Below are 14,449 nucleotides of genomic sequence, written 5' to 3'. Positions count from 1 at the left end.
GGCAATACTATAACAGTGGTATGTAGCAAAACACGTTATAATCGAACATGGTCATGTAGCTTTTATTACTTACTAATCAGCCATAGCACCAAATAGTAAGGATCCAATTAAAACACCTCCAAAATATATCGATTGTGCTAACGACGCTTTGGATCCATCATCACACACTAGGTCGAACTGAAATCAAAAGCAAACAAAGTAAAGAAAAAATGTCATTTTTCTGGCTAAAGGTCCCATTGTCCTATGCAAAATTCCAAAAAAATCATAAAAATTAACCTGCTCATTCTGAAGTAACAAAAAATTATCAACATAGAAAATGGTTTATTTGAAAAATGTTTACCCATAATTTTACAGTGAATAATGATAAAAACACTTTCAGTCACTGGAAGTGTTTTATTATTTTTATTATCATTATTCCATATAAAAATCAAGGCACACATTTTTATAATTCAATAATTTCTATGTTTAAGCTAATAATAGTTACGTCATTGCAAAATGATCAAGTGACTTTCAAAATTCAGTCGGTCTGTTCATCTGTTCATGTCACGGTACCGTACAAGTTGTGTATTTTGTCGGTCTCTATTGACTTAAAGATGTTTTATTTGTTCTTTATATTGATTATTATGTACCATTTAAAAATGTAAATTTTAAAATCATCATTCCAATGCTAATTCAATTGTATTTTAAAGATTTTGCCATTGGACCATTCAGCGTTTCTTTCACTTACGTCTTCGATGACAGTTGCTTTGTAGGCCAATTTATTGTGTTCATATTCTCAATGCAAATTCAATGGTATTTTATAAATTTAATTACTGGAAAATTTAGCGTTTATTTCACTTACATCTTCGACGACAGTTGCTTTGTACTGACTGTGGTCATATTCCCAGCCGTCTCCACATTCTTGAAGATTTTGATCAGAGAGTTGGCAACGTTCCGTATGCACGTCAAATTCAGAGTATGTGACGTTGCACCTTCTACATTGGTTCTCTCGTAAGATCGTGCCCGAGTCGTCTTCAGGAATAGTTGCGTTGTATTTCAGCGCGTTACAAGTTTCCTCGTCAATACCTTGCCATAGACTACAGTTCTGTTGATCGAGTTGGGGTGCCTTACACCAATGGTCAATTGAAGGTGCTAAGAACACCTGCGCCACCATATGAAACATCGTTGTTGTGCCCATGAAACAAAGTATAAAATAAATTTTTTTTTGGTAAAAACCAAATTCACCGAGGTATTGAAGAATCTCGTCAAACTTCATTTTGTGCGAATTTATTCCTTCACCTACATGCAACCGTCTGGACAATGGCTTGATGTAACATCTGGACGTAGGCCTATTATTTAAACGGACCTTGAACCAATGCTTCTGTCTACATCACAACCCACGATATAACCTAATTTGTATTGGTTTAGATATGATTGTAGGGTGTTATCGGAGCCCTGATTTGTGATACTTTATCTGTCTATTACGTGATACCATCACGCATCGAGATCATGAAGACGTTCCATCATTATCTCAAGTATAACCTTCTGACCCTCTTAATATATTATCTTATTTGGTTTCTCTATCTTGTGTTTTTAGCAGACGAAAACACTAAATCTACACACGTTAAAGCTCAACATCAGATAAAGATAATATTTTCAGTCTGTATTTAACTTTCACCTCTTTAAATATTAATAAATTATTAAAATTAAACGTTATGCGACCGCAAATTTGTTGAAGTTATTTCACATACGACGTCCAAAATGCCTTTATCAACGTTCTAACAAGGTTCCACAAAACGAACCTACATGAACGTGAATGTTTGTGGGACACGCGAGAGTATTTTTTACCCTTGCAATACATTGGTCAGTTGACATATCTCGTAAAATCCACTGACTTTTAAAAAATGACAAATTGAAATGATACAGGAATTGTTGCTACAGCAGATTTATTAGGCATAGAACCTTGTGGATATTAAAGTTCAAAACAGTAAAAACGAATTCAGTGAAAATATATAGGCCTACTTGGCAAATATATAGGTTTATCTAAATGGAAGATTGACAGTGCAATGCACTACTGACAATTAAGTTACTTTAACAACAGACCAGAGGTGAATCCATAGAAAAATATGTGCCCCTGCATTTGCCCTGGCCTTCTCATGAGTTGCCTGGTCAGTGTCAGACAGGACTGGTGATAACAAACTGTATGAAATGTACATACTGTAGTATTATTTTATTTGTTCATTTACTACTTTAATAATAAGTGGAATGGTTCATAGTTTATCATCAACTGAATATCATGTTCTTTTTCGATCTCAAATTAGCTCAACATGCATTGAGTATATCACTTCACCCGAGTTGTCCATTGCCTTGACAACACAAACCTAAAGCTGCATTCACATCGGATCCGAACAAAACGATGTCGATACGCTGAACGCTAGAAGACTTAAGTTATTAAAATTTGGTGTAAATGCACTTTAAGACAGGTTATTGTCCATACTTATCTTGGGTTTTCTGCACGTCCTATAATTCAGAAGACGAGAGCATGCAAAGATAACTCAGCACATGAAGACATTATGTCCTAGATCTTACCGTCATCAAGCAACCGAAAGCTTCCTCTCAAATATTAATTACAGAGATTTAAAAACTCGTCAATTTACAAAAGGCACTTTGAAGTAGTAATGCATTACAAGTGACAACCAATACATATAGTCATTTACGTAATTAATTATTGTACCCTGAGCTCATTTTTATTAAACGTTCAAAGAAACATTTTGACAGCAGTGGTGGCGCCAGGATTTTCCCGACGGAGAGAGATGTACCCGACACGAAGGTCAATTTCCCATAGAATTGCATAAGTGAGTGAGACAGGGCGGCTCAGAACCCCAAAGGGAATCAAGGGTGGGGGGACGAAGCTCCCAGAAACACCAAAACATTTAGGGATTAGAAGGCTCACATTAATCGATTTTAGAGTCTCAAATTCTGTAAAAAAAATCATAGAAGTTATTTCTCCCCAACAAATTATAATTACTGCTACCCATCTCGACGTAAGAGGATGGGTGGTAGGTAGAACCCCCACTAGCGCCACCACTGTTTAACAGCATAGAACATGTTATCAAACCTAAACTGTAATTGCTGGCATCGGAAAAGGAACTTTATATAAAAAAATTTAAAAACTAGCTTTACAATTATGTAACAGTAAGCTTTACATAAAACGCCTATGACCAAATTTATTGTTTCTTTAACACTTGAAAGGTATACCAAGAACACATTATCAGAAATAATGTATATAGTTTGTTAATTTAAAATTCCCACACAAGTATAGTTTTATAAATTATGGATTAAATTCCCCAAACTATAAATAAAAATATAAAATTTCTTATCTAAAAATTAAAAGGTTAGATATCTTTGATACCATTATATTACACAAAATTTATAAAAGCATAAAACAAAGAATATATTGTGCGTAACATGTAACTTCAGCATTCACCAAAATAAATTTTCTATAATTATCCTGTTCGAAAATGTATACAATCTAATGGTATAGTATTGTCTACACATCAATTAAACTGTGCATTGTTTCCAACAGCAATTAAGTACAAAACTTAAAAATCAAGATACATTGCTTTGTAATGAATACGGCCATGCTAATTATCTGCATATAAAAATTATTCTATCAAATAAAAAAAACCCAAGTACCCCAAAAAATGTTATGTTTCTTTAAATAACTATTAATTGGCTAATAGGTGAACTTGATTTAAATTTTAATATGCATTAAGAAGTCTACCATACAGTTTAAGAAGTGAATACACCATGAGTAAATTTTACTCAGAACAGATACTGGAGCGCTATAAATAATCAAAATGATTATTATTACAATAAAAACCTGAGTATAGATGTGTCTATAAAAACTGAGGAAAACCTACAAACTCAGTGAAATCACTGATTAGCCCATTAAAAAATATGATACACATTTAAGAACATAAATATTCTTTGATTTACAAACACTTTACTACAAAATTCTTTAAGAGTCTATCCACAAAATATAGATAATATTATTCATATGTCCATTGATTGACAAGGGATTTGCTTTTCCATTTTGATTTTTAATAGAAAGCCAAGATTAATTATAAAAACAATATTTAGATACTTATAAATTGAAACATACTCTTTTCTGTGACTCCTTAATTTCCCAAAAAATGTTTACATAATATGACTGTTGTCATTAAATGAGATCATATGATAATGGAGTACATACATTGTTGACCACTCTTCCTAATTTGTGCTTTGTACTCCTGTCAAAATGAATGATCCCTTGGACGGTAAATTTGCATTAAATCTGTTAATCAAGTTTAAAATACCCTGAGTAGTTTGATTTCAGCATGGAGGCTTTATCCATTAACTGGCAAAGGCATTTTATACCAGACACTCTCAAAGACTTATAAACCTAACTCACAAAAGATAAAATGTCATACAGATTTTTGTAGTGTGATACTGTTGTCTACACTAAAGTGAATTAAAAGCATGCTAACATCAAGTACAACTGGTAAACAGACAGAGAAGGTATACAGATAGCGAAGATACATATGGCATCTCAGTCAATGATAAGCTGTGCTCCTTTACCATGCACATAAATCCATGCTAAATATCTCAGGAATGTTACAGGCCTCTACAATGTCTGTTTTTCCATCATGGATATTACACAGACATATGACAATATTACACGAGTGTGCATTCACATGGACATAATGTAGCAGTGGATGTATGCTAAGATTTTTTCGTGTCTGAATCAGATATAAACTACAGATAGATAGAATTAGTCTAGAAAAATATATTAAAAGACAAAAACAAACCTAGAAAAAAAAAGACAAATACAAAATTGACACAGAATTATACAACAAGGGTTATCACTTTACAAATTACTTAAATTTTAACTAAAATATCAAGGTTATTACTAACCCTACGATACAGTTAAATATTTAAAAAAAACACACCCAAAACAATTGTTATCGCTTTTATGCACTTGGTGTAGGCGTAGCAGGTTCAACTTGCTCATAAAGAGCATCAATTTCACTCTTATAGGCATTTTCGATTGTTTTGCGACGACTTTTAAATGTAGGTGTCAGAAGGTTGTTCTCAACGCTGAATGTCTCACTGGATAGGTGAATCTTCTTTACCTAAAAAAAATTAGTGAAAAAAATGATATTCATAATCTGAGCAGTAATGTTAGGAAGTGGAGAGCATAAATGCAGCAAATAAAATGCTTAAAAAAACTTTTGTTAATTTGTAAAGTATTACCAGACGATATCATTTTAGCATCATGTACTGTATGTCAACTTACGCCACTAGATTGGATTGGAAATATTTAGTGTGCCATAAGGCCTGTTTATACCTGCAACGATAACGATAACAATAAAAAGCTAATTGTTAATATAGAAAATAATATAAATAAGAAACGTTTTTACACTAGGACGATTCGATAATGACTTATCGTATATACGATAACAAAATATTTTGAAAAATCAATTCAAATGGCGTCATAACCACAAAGAACGATAAAGTCCTAACTACTACGATATTATCGTTTTTCAATGATTATGACGCTATTTGAATTGATTTGTGAAATTACATTTTATCGAATCGTCCTAGTCTAAAAACTCTTATTTATTTTATTTTCTATATGAAAAATTGATTTTCAGCTTTTTATCATTATCATTACAAGTATAAACAGGCCTTTAAGCAAGATAGAAGAGTGGTGGAGTTAGAGGCAGTAGTAGGTAAATGGAAGGGGTAAACACTTATGTTGATAATGATGACAATGATAATGATGAAGATGATGAAGATGACAGTGATGATATAAATATATTAATCAGTAAATTTAATGTTACAACATTTGAGTCCGTTTATATATCGATATAAAAAAATATTCTACTGATGTATTTTTACCTTTTCAAAACTCTTCAAGTTTCCATCCTTTGCTACTTTTTCCATATCTTCAAATATCATATCACAGATATCCTATGGTATCACAAAAAAATGTACTTATTTTTTATTTCTTTTTATTACTGATTAAATTTACAGTATTAATATTAATATGACAATTGATAGTTAGCTTCATAAAAGAAAAGCAATCTGGTGGAATAGGCATGGCGTCATAACCACAAAAATTAATTAATGAAACCTAAGTTTAATAGTATGAACATTGTATAAATCCCTATTTTGATGTTTTCTTGCCTTGTTTTATTTATATTTTACTCTCCTTTTTATAATTTACAGTTTAATTTTGTGGAATGGATTTTCTTCTTACTGTTTATTAAATATATTTTGTATCTATTTTATTTAATTTCTGCAGTTAACTTTTGCTTTTTATGATGTACCTTTATGTGTAATTTGTTAATTGTAAATAAGGTATCTCACGGCCATAATGAAAAACAGCATTGTATTTGTTGATTTGTGCTTCGTGTACAAATAAAGTTTTACTACTACATAGGCATTGAGTTGATTATTTAAATACAAATATATTACAGTTAAAATTAACTTTCGATCAATGTTTCACATGATTTTTAAAATTGTTTAACAATTACAGTTTTGAGTAAAATCTCAGGCATAAAGAACAGTTTTATAGTTCAAAAAATTGAAAATATAGATATTTCCACTCAGTTACATATACAACCAAAAAACGACTCTACTTTCTAAGCCGTAATATGTCTCTGTGAAGCATCTTGTGTGTATGTTTGACTTAGAAAAGTGATAAGGTTTATTGTGTTGCATATCCTTCTGTACCTAAAAATTTATGAATAAATAAATTAATTAAACTTTAATGTTTTTGAATTTCAATAACACAAATCACTGATGGATAAATCAGTAAAACAATAGCTTTTGATTTGTTACCTGATTTTTGCAGAGTTCTTGGAACGTCATGTTAATGGACTTTTCTTTGGCATACTTCATAAGCTGCTCTTCATCTGGTATGATAATGCCCACAATGCATGACTAAAGAAACGGAACGAGCAACACGATTAAGATAAGAAATAGATACTTAATGTCTGTTGATCAGTAACATGAATAAAACCATAAACAATATAATACATAAATAAATAAACAGCATAAAAAGAAGTTAAAAACATTATTAACATTGAATAAATTCATCTGTTTCCAATATTTACTTATTTAAAACAGTGTCATGGAAAATGGACAGAAATCATCAACCTTGGAGTGGTGCATCTAGCATGGTGGGGTAAGTGATGAGAAGCATAATGAGAAAGTAAAAGGGTGCCACATAAAGAAAGTTATTACACTGTGTATTTTTTGTTCTCAGCAAATTTCCACTGTGGGTTTAGGTACTGGAAGAGGAGTAAAACTTTTTCTGGGAGGTTGTGCCTCTCCCCACTCTGTCCTTATACCTTGATACTACAATCAAATTATAAACAACATTAATTTGTAATAAATATTATGTTAATAATCATTAATTATTCAAATTTAGTAGTGTATACCTTGAGACTGTAACCAAAAACGAAAGCCTGAGCAACAAATACAGACTTGATGTAGACATTCTCAATCTTCTCCGGTGCAATATACTCTCCTTGAGATAATTTGAAGATGTGCTTCTTACGATCAATGATCTTCAGCTGCCCAGACTGAAAGCATTAATCAATCAATCAATCAATCAATCAATCAATCAACTAATCAATCACATAAACCAAGGCAAGACTTTTTTATATCATATTTAGCAAACTTACTCTTTTAAAAATCGTCAAAGGAGGGCGGAAAAAAATAAAAACAAAATTTTGTTTTCTCATTTAGCAAAATGACTTTGCCAAAACCATCTAGGTGGAGGAGAGCTTTAAATTTATTTAATTAAGGAAGAAATATATATATCTTATTTTTTGAGATTTCAGGGAAGCAGAGAGCGTAATATAAAATAAATATAAAATTTTATCTTTTTATGAAATTTCCATTTTTTTGGTTGAGTGTGCGCTAACTGGCCAAATTAAAATTTTATTTTTATTTAAAAATCACCATATTTGGCAGTTGGAGAGTGTGTTAAACAAGGTATAAATTTAAAAAATCTATTAAACAAATTATTAGGCAATTTCTGAGAAATTGACTAATTTGTAGAAAAGTGGCAGATGTTATTATTTTATGTATATTACAATCAGTGCCCTGTTCAATCACACATATCTGCCAAATTCAAATACCTTCTTTTCATTGTAGATAGCAGAATAGAGATTGAATAATACAAAAAAACAGGAGATTTTAGTTTAGATCATCATAAACTGAACACTGAGCTATTCCAATAAATGAGGAAACATACAAAAACAAAATAAAAATTATATTATACACTGTAGCTCAGTATATGCCACAAAGCCTCTGGATCATTACTCACACTTTTGTTATCAAAAGTCTCAACTTACCGACATCCATTCACCAATATCACCAGTATGTAACCAACCATCTTCATCAAATGTCTCTTTGGTTCTGGCTTCATCTTTCAGGTACCCCTTGCTAACTATTGGTCCTTTCACACAAACCTACAATAAAATATTTCACATGAATTGTTATTAAAGTACTAGCTTACGTGGATGGAAGTTGAACAACGATGGTGCAATTGCAAATGATATTTTTTGCAGGAAATTGTACAGTAGTGAATAAACATAAAATGAAAATTGAATTCTGAATGTATATACAGTACTTCTAATTCAGAACAGCTTTACCATTGTATGAATCCAAAGCCACTATGTAATTCTATCTTTACAACTCAATTTTTCTAATAGAGTGTTGTACAGTAGGTAAAACACTTTTGATTTGGTGATTCTTTGTTCTGTCGTTGTTTTTTTTAGTTTGAGTATATACTATATACTCTGATTGCTTGTCAACATGTCATGACAGTAAGCCTGCGTTCATACACAACTCGCCTTCACATTTAACGGTATGAACCCAGCGAGCCGCCTGTGGCCCTACAACCAACCCTTGTTCATGCTTTGTAAATTCAGTGGGTAGTTAGAAGGTCACTCGCTAATGATGTTTATGAAATCACCAAAAACCTCATCCATTTCTGCAAAATACAGCCAGTCTGTGGGCCCGTTCCCTGACTTGTTTTCATCCTTAGCCTAGTTGTATTGTTTTTTCGAGTTTTTGCAATTATTAATTATTTGGGCTCTATATTAAAGCCAAAGTCCAGCTCTTCCATCTTCATAATTATCAGCCCGTAGGTTTGTGCGTTCCTCCTTGTCCTATTAAAAGCTTCTTGTATCTGGATAGACCCCCACACACTTATCAGTCCGAAAGTATATATACGTATAGCATGGTGTACCTATCTGACCCTCAATGTCAACAATACCATCAATTGTGTGCACAAATCATTAACCTCATATAGATTACAATCATTAATCTTATCAATATATTACAATCCTTACATTAACCTCAAAGGTAAGTAATTAATCAATATTAAAATAACGATTTGCAATGCATTATGTTCTACAGTAACGTTACCAGAGTGCATTGCAGGTACTTTATTGTTATTACTCTAACGTTACTGTAGAACATAATGCATTGCAAATCGTTATTTTAATATTGATTAATTACTTACCTTTGAGATGATATGAGTTTCATTGATGATAATGATGATATTAACACTGAGGTTAATAATGATGTATCAACGAGGTTAATGTAAGGATTGTAATATATTGATAAGATTAATGATTGTAATCTATATGAGGTTAATGATTTGTGCAGGAAGATAAGAAGTTTACAAGAGTCGTAAACAAAGATGTTAATTAATTGAGATGTTTAATTAGTGATTTGATGAAACTATAATCACTGAAGTTGAGTTAATACATGATGTTTTTAGAATTTTATTGTTTTCCTGAAGCTTTGGATATGATTATGACCGAGGTATGCTTCATGGAGTGATGTACACTAATTGTTTTAATTCTCTGATTATTATTTCAGGGGTTCTTTGTTTTCTAATAATATGTTACGGTTAATAAACGTTGATACCACGTTACTTTGGTCTTAGTTCATTCTTTGACTTGACGTTTCGCCCACGACAGACTCTTTGGAGAATTTAGAGAAAAGGGGATTGGAATAATGCTGCAGAGGACACTTATCGCACTCGCAGCATGAGGTATGCCTATTTTGGACATCTCTCATTAGTAGGCCTAGGCCTGTAGGTCATAAATGTCATCACCGAGGTCACGAGGATTCGTCTCGGGCAACTTTTTAACCAGCAAGTTTGGTGGGTTGGCTAACTTGCTTTTCGGCCAGATTTTTTTTTCAATTGAATTATATTCCCGCTAACATTCAACGGGTAATAACATAAGCATGAACGGGGCCTAAGTACTTACTTCTCCCTTATCTTCGCTGGCACTGTATCCCATATCTGGTACATCTATCAACTTGATCATACAGGAGGGGATGACTGTTCCAACATGACCACAGGTGAGATCTCCAGGATAACTGTAAGTGCATGCAGCTGTGCACTCTGTTTGACCATAACCCTCAGATACCTGCAAACATAACATATGAATTTAATTTGATTGGCAGGTACAATGGCCACCATTATTTTCATACTTAATATATTGTCTTTCCATTACCACATTTTCTTGATGATGTATCTATATATGGTCATGATGTGTCTATATATGGTCATGATGTGATATCACCATGACCATATTTAGGCATGTCACATATGTTTTTGTCAAATAATATTTGGTAGTATGAACAGCTTTATTGCTGTTTTGTGTGACATGTGACATACTTACCCAGCATCCCATAGCTGACCTGAAGAAGAGCATCTTATCAGCAGACAGTGGGGCAGCCCCAGAGACCAATAACCTGAGTTCACCACCCAGGATTCCCTGCAAGTAGAGCCAAGATACCCATACAGTAATGGTAAAATCATCATATTTATCTTAAATTACTATGGCGGAATTGTTTATTTATTCCAGCTTAAAGTGATTACAAGAAGCACTGACGTATATTTGCTTGCCAACTGCTGGCTGTCTGAAGGTCGTTAATGTCAGTTGATTTGGGTCAAGTCACTAGCTTAAGAATCATAATGACATCTAGTTTATAGAGAAGCATTTCCATCTTGTAGGTCAGGGGCGGCCATTAAAATTGGTAGGAGGGCCAAAGTGAATTTTTTATTCAACTCTGTGGGCCGCACCCAAACTTTGATGTTTCAGTGCACTTCACCAAAACCTTCACACACTTTTATGGCCACTTTATGCTCAGTTTTACTATTACTTTTACAGATGATCGGTGCTGGGCTGCAAAAAAACAAGGTGTTTTCTAGCCAAAGAAGGTTGGCGGGCTGCACACATACTGTAGGGTTTGTAATTTATTTTCGCGAGCTGCAAAAAAAAAAAAACTATCGGGCTGCACTCTGCTCACCTGTGCTATAGGTGATGAGTCAGCAACTAATAGATGAGAATGATATTCAACATTTAACAAATAATTATTATAAAAAATATATTATATTATAAAACTATAAATTTTATAGAAAATGTCTCTGGGAAGTGGTTATATCTTATCGTTCAAAACACCGGATATAAAATAAATTATATATACTTTCACAATAATTAAAACAATCTCAATATCTACCTGAATCTTCTTGAACACTAGTTTATCCCAAATGGTGTCAAACTGAATTTCCCCTCTGAAAGTATGCAACAGAAAGTTAACTACATGGAGTATACTGTACAGCCAGTGTAAGCTTATAGACAACTAATTAAATTTATCTAAAATTACTAATTTCAGTACAATTGTTTGTGACTCCATCCTAATTAATTTGTTTTGTCCAAATATATGCAGATTATATACCTCTGTTCACCTTGTCAATCGATTAATCAATCACTCAATCAATTAATAGTTCCAGTCATTGCACATGGTGCTGTTCCAAAAAGATACTATTAAAAAAAGGTGCATCTTGAGTAGTGACTTAAAACTGACAAGTAAAGGTGATTGTTTAATGTTTAAAAGAAGATTATTCCAGAACCTCCAACAGTGCTGAAAGCTTGATCTCCCCTATGACGTTTGCTCCTTGGGATATCCAGGATCACTTGTTGGCCAGATATTAGTTCTTGCCTCCTCTCTTTGATGTTTAGCAAGTCAGAGGCTATGTTCAGACTTCAAGATAAGCTAGGCTTGAGTTAAGCCTGGCTCAACGTTCAGACTAGCAGGTTTAGCCAGGCGAGAATTTGCATAATAATGAACCGCGTATCCAGGAAACATGTTTCAAAACATTGCTCGGGAAAGTACGCTCGCTCACAGCATACGTAATTGAATGCTGATTGGTCATTTTGTCACCCGAAGTCAATGTATAAGACCCACCACAACGATTAAAGCCCGGCTTAGAAAAGTTAAACACGGATGGCGCACCAGGCCTAGTTACTATAGGAACACAGCCCGGCTTGAGATAAGCCACCTTGTTCAGACTGGCAGGTGAATAAACCCGGTGAGTTGAGCCGGGTTTATCCACCTAGTCTGAACTAGGCCAGAGATGTTTTAGTGGTATTAAGAAAAAAAAAATACAACAACCCAATAAAAACAGACATTTTTTACCATTTTAATGTGGGTTGCTCAGGCAGTGGATATTTTGGTATTCGTTTACTCAAACTTTTCATGATTACTGCTATATATACATACTTTGTCACTTTTAGTTACCACAGTATTTTACCTGTCAAATGCTTTCTTCTTTGAATTTAGTGCCATAGAAAACAAAGTGCGCTTTAACCATCCAGAAGAGTTGACCTGTCCGATGACCTACATAAAACAACAGAGCAATAGTTAGAATTTATACAGACGGGAGCGTCACAGCACCGTTTTAAAACTAAAGGTGGCTAGTGTGTGCTTGCTGAACCATGGAAATCTGTGGTCTCTCCATCAAACTGCTTTCTGTATGTGAAGTGCAGCTTAAGGCCAACTCAGACAGCGTCGGCCGACGCAGCCCGACCCGATTTATCGTCGGGGACAGTCTTGAGCAGTCGTGAGAAATATTAAACATGTTTAATATTCTACGACGCGACTGCCCCCGACGCACACCATCGCGTCTGCGTTTAACTCAAACAGACCCGACGTGACAACAAATCGCGTTGGGCTGCGTCGGCCGATGCTGTCTGAGTTGGCCTTTAGAGTACAGAGTGTGTCAAAAGAAAGATTTGAAATTTGGTAGTGGTAATGGTTGGAGACTATAGCGCATACATAGTTTCTATGTGTTGTATAGCATCGCTCCGCAAACTATGGGTTGCTGAGCGAAAAAGGATTAGTTCACTCAGATATAACAGGGAGGAATTATGATGGCACTTGTATGTGTGAACAAGAAATTTGAATGGAAATCACTGTTTAACTGGTAGCCAATGGAGAGTTTTAAGAGTAGGGGTGATGTGCTGTCCTTTGGGTAGTCATTTGATAACACAGGCTCAGGTATTTAGCTGAAGCTGTATCTTTCTTGATTAATTTTTCCATTAATCCATAAAAGACCCTGTTATAATAATCAGTTCTAGATGTTACAGTAAAAGAGAATGTACCAGCTTTAATGTAGCATCTTCATTCAGAAAGCATCTTAAATCTGACTGATGTTTCAGATGTAGTACGATGCAGATTTAAACATGCTGCCTACATGGTGTGTCAATGACAAAGTCAAGTCAAACGACTCCCCAATATTGCGAACGGCAACAGATGGAAAGATAGTGGCATCACCCACTTGAAGACTTAATGCATTTGGCCAAATTTTCTGATAGCGCGAGTGGATGTATAGATTTGAGTGGTTGGTCCATTCAAGTTTGTAGTACACCATGGTTCACGTGCATGGTATTAAAGGTAGAAAAATATTAGAGTGCCATTACTGGCCAATATTTTGAAAAACACGAAGGAATCCACTGCCTCGATATGATGTATTCTTACAGAAAACTCCATAATTTGCTGTCTGTCTCTTATACACATCTAGATGTGTATAAGAGACAGCTCCTGTGTTCTTCCTCATTGTGAGGACAACTGACAAAAAATACAAAGTAAAGCAATATTCACACACGAAACGAAAACAGAACATCGAATCAGCGGTAAAGAACAAAGGCGCGTAATAAGATGCACATCCTAAACGTTCTACTTAATATGGAATAAACAAAGTAGATAAAAGCTGGATAAAGGCCTAGGAACCAAGAAAAAAATTAAGTATCTATAAATGAATAGTCTGATAAGTAATCTAAGTCTTTATTTAAACCTTTAATATAAGAATTGGTTCTAAGAATCCACTTCAATTCTTCTTTGCGTCTATGTGAGAGGGATAAAAAGTTATATTTAGCGACCAAAATAAATCTTATGTCATTAATGCTATGGTTAGGTTGATTGAAGTGACAGGCTACTGGGAAACCAGTGGAGTTGTCTCTGATGGTTTTTTTGTGATTATTAAATCGGAGGCGGAATTTAGTGCCAGTCTCTCCAATGTAATTACCAATTTGACATTTGTTACAAA

At 33.8% G+C, this 14,449-nt stretch overlaps 2 protein-coding genes across 3 annotated transcripts in view; both read right to left on the bottom strand.

Annotated features, from left to right (window-relative positions):
• LOC117108761 (organic cation transporter protein-like) overlaps window positions 1-1,425 on the bottom strand; it is an 8,492-nt gene extending 7,067 nt beyond the window's left edge. Inside the window, exons 1-2 of the mRNA XM_033250905.1 lie at window positions 842-1,425; window positions 74-177 (exon numbers count right to left, since the gene is read on the bottom strand). Of these exons, the coding sequence (XP_033106796.1) occupies window positions 74-177; window positions 842-1,255 (518 nt within the window). The 5' untranslated portion in view covers window positions 1,256-1,425. The remainder of the gene's footprint in view (window positions 1-73; window positions 178-841) is intronic.
• A 483-nt stretch (window positions 1,426-1,908) lies between these two features.
• The window catches only part of LOC117108760 (long-chain-fatty-acid--CoA ligase 5-like), a 34,206-nt gene continuing 21,665 nt past the window's right edge, over window positions 1,909-14,449 (bottom strand). For both annotated transcript variants that reach the window (XM_033250903.1, XM_033250904.1), the window contains exons 12-20: window positions 12,656-12,741; window positions 11,581-11,635; window positions 10,740-10,835; window positions 10,323-10,484; window positions 8,391-8,507; window positions 7,470-7,613; window positions 6,868-6,969; window positions 5,923-5,994; window positions 1,909-5,153 (exon numbers count right to left, since the gene is read on the bottom strand). In XM_033250903.1, the coding sequence (XP_033106794.1) occupies window positions 4,992-5,153; window positions 5,923-5,994; window positions 6,868-6,969; window positions 7,470-7,613; window positions 8,391-8,507; window positions 10,323-10,484; window positions 10,740-10,835; window positions 11,581-11,635; window positions 12,656-12,741 (996 nt within the window). In that variant the 3' untranslated portion in view covers window positions 1,909-4,991. The remainder of the gene's footprint in view (window positions 5,154-5,922; window positions 5,995-6,867; window positions 6,970-7,469; window positions 7,614-8,390; window positions 8,508-10,322; window positions 10,485-10,739; window positions 10,836-11,580; window positions 11,636-12,655; window positions 12,742-14,449) is intronic.

Source organism: Anneissia japonica, unplaced genomic scaffold (assembly GCF_011630105.1).
Source record: "Anneissia japonica isolate Jap-2015-1 unplaced genomic scaffold, ASM1163010v1 scaffold287941_len684077_cov200, whole genome shotgun sequence".
Taxonomy (NCBI): Eukaryota; Metazoa; Echinodermata; class Crinoidea; order Comatulida; family Comatulidae; genus Anneissia; species Anneissia japonica.
The sequence above is the reverse complement of the archived record's forward strand: the minus strand, read 5'-3'. Positions and strand labels throughout refer to the sequence as shown.